The sequence below is a fragment of the Poecilia reticulata genome, unplaced genomic scaffold (genome assembly GCF_000633615.1).
Source record: "Poecilia reticulata strain Guanapo unplaced genomic scaffold, Guppy_female_1.0+MT scaffold_233, whole genome shotgun sequence".
In the NCBI taxonomy this organism is placed as follows: domain Eukaryota; kingdom Metazoa; phylum Chordata; class Actinopteri; order Cyprinodontiformes; family Poeciliidae; genus Poecilia; species Poecilia reticulata.
In genome coordinates this window covers 104,342-105,879 of record NW_007615027.1, presented here as the reverse complement: position 1 = coordinate 105,879, position 1,538 = coordinate 104,342, and the positions used below count along the sequence as shown (strand labels likewise).

General features: G+C 54.0%; 1 protein-coding gene across 1 annotated transcript in view; it reads right to left on the bottom strand.

Annotated features, from left to right (window-relative positions):
• Positions 1–1,538, bottom strand: part of kcnq2b (potassium voltage-gated channel, KQT-like subfamily, member 2b) — a 23,745-nt gene that overhangs the window by 14,676 nt on the left and 7,531 nt on the right. The window contains 5 exon segments of the mRNA XM_008402480.2: positions 123–191; positions 260–354; positions 503–598; positions 964–1,074; positions 1,347–1,472. Coding sequence (XP_008400702.2) covers positions 123–191; positions 260–354; positions 503–598; positions 964–1,074; positions 1,347–1,472 — 497 coding nt within the window.

The following is a 1,538-nucleotide window of genomic DNA, read 5'->3' as shown; positions in this document are numbered from 1 at the left end:
GACCAGAGTTTTCCTGGGAGAACAGGGTTTTAACAGACCAGAGTTTTCCTGGGAGAACAGGGTTTTAACGGACCAGTGTTTTCCTCGGTGGGTGGAGCTGATCTGATGGATGAACTACCAACCTAAACGAAAGTCCAGACTTGTTCTTGAGGTTCCTCAGCAGGTCCAGCTGGTTCAGAGGAGGAATCAGCCTGCAGACAAGCAGACGAGGTGAGGCGGCTGCAGGCGGAGCGCCGGCGGCGTGGGGGCGGAGCCTCACCTGTACATGGGGACAGACACCGTCCTCTCGTAGTAGTCCCAGGTGGAGGTCAGGTCGGTCCGGCTCAGGTTGGTGGCGTAGACCCGCCAGGCGGCCTGCAGACACTCTGAATGAGAAACCTCAAACTAAAACAACTTCTGGAAGCTCTAGATCTATAAAGCTCTAGATAAAGCAGCTGAAGCTTGTGAGTCTCACCTTCACTCATCTGGCCAATCACAGAGAAGCTGTGATGTCAGTGCTTACCTGAATGAGTCCAGCTGCGGGATTCCGTCTTTTCTCAAAGTGTTTCTGTCGGTGCTGCTCCTGAACCTTCAGAGCAAATCCAGAGCCAAGAATTCCCTGGAGAGAGACAGGTGAGTCCAGGTGAGTCCAGGTGAGTCCAGGTGAGTCCAGCTGAGTTCAGGTGAGTCCAGCTGAGTCCAGTTGAGTTCAGCTGAGTCCAGCTGAGTCCAGTTGAGTTCAGCTGAGTCCAGGTGAGTTCAGGTGAGTCCAGCTGAGTTCAGCTGAGTCCAGGTGAGTTCAGGTGAGTCCAGCTGAGTCCAGCTGAGTCCAGGTGAGTCCAGGTGAGTCCAGCTGAGTCCAGGTGAGTCCAGCTGAGTTCAGCTGAGTTCAGCTGAGTTCCGGTGAGTCCAGCTGAGTCCAGCTGAGTCTAGCTGAGTCCAGCTGAGTTCAGGTGATCTCAGGTAAACCATAAAGTCACTCACAGCTGGCAGAGCGAAGAAGGAAACGCCGATCAAAGTAAAGGTTGCAGCCAGCAGGCGTCCATTCCAGGTGACGGGGAACTTGTCTCCGTATCCGATGGTCGTCAAGGTGATCTGAGGAGACACCAGGAGACGGGTCAGACTGTCCTGTTGCCTGGAGACGACAGCATCATCAGATGAAGATCAGGAGGATATCAGAGGACACCTGCTGGGATCTCTGCACTACGCCTGGACTCACCTGTAAGCTGTAGTTATAACTATGCTGTCGCCATGGTAACCCTGATCTGTCAAAGTAGAGCTCAGTTCTGATGTTCTCTGATGCTCTCCACAAAATGAAGCTGACCAGAACCAGAACCAGTCTCCGGCTGTGTGTGGTGTAGTCTCACCAGTCCCCACCAGAGGGCGTCGGCGTACGTCTCAAACTGCTCGTTGTCTTCTTTCTCTGCCAGGTAAACCAGGAAGCTGGCCAGGATGAGACACAGGAAGCCGATGTACCAGGCGGTGATCAGTTCCTGTGGAGCGAGCAGAACGTTCACACCGATGTACGTCCAACCGTCCATCCAACCGTCCATCCAACC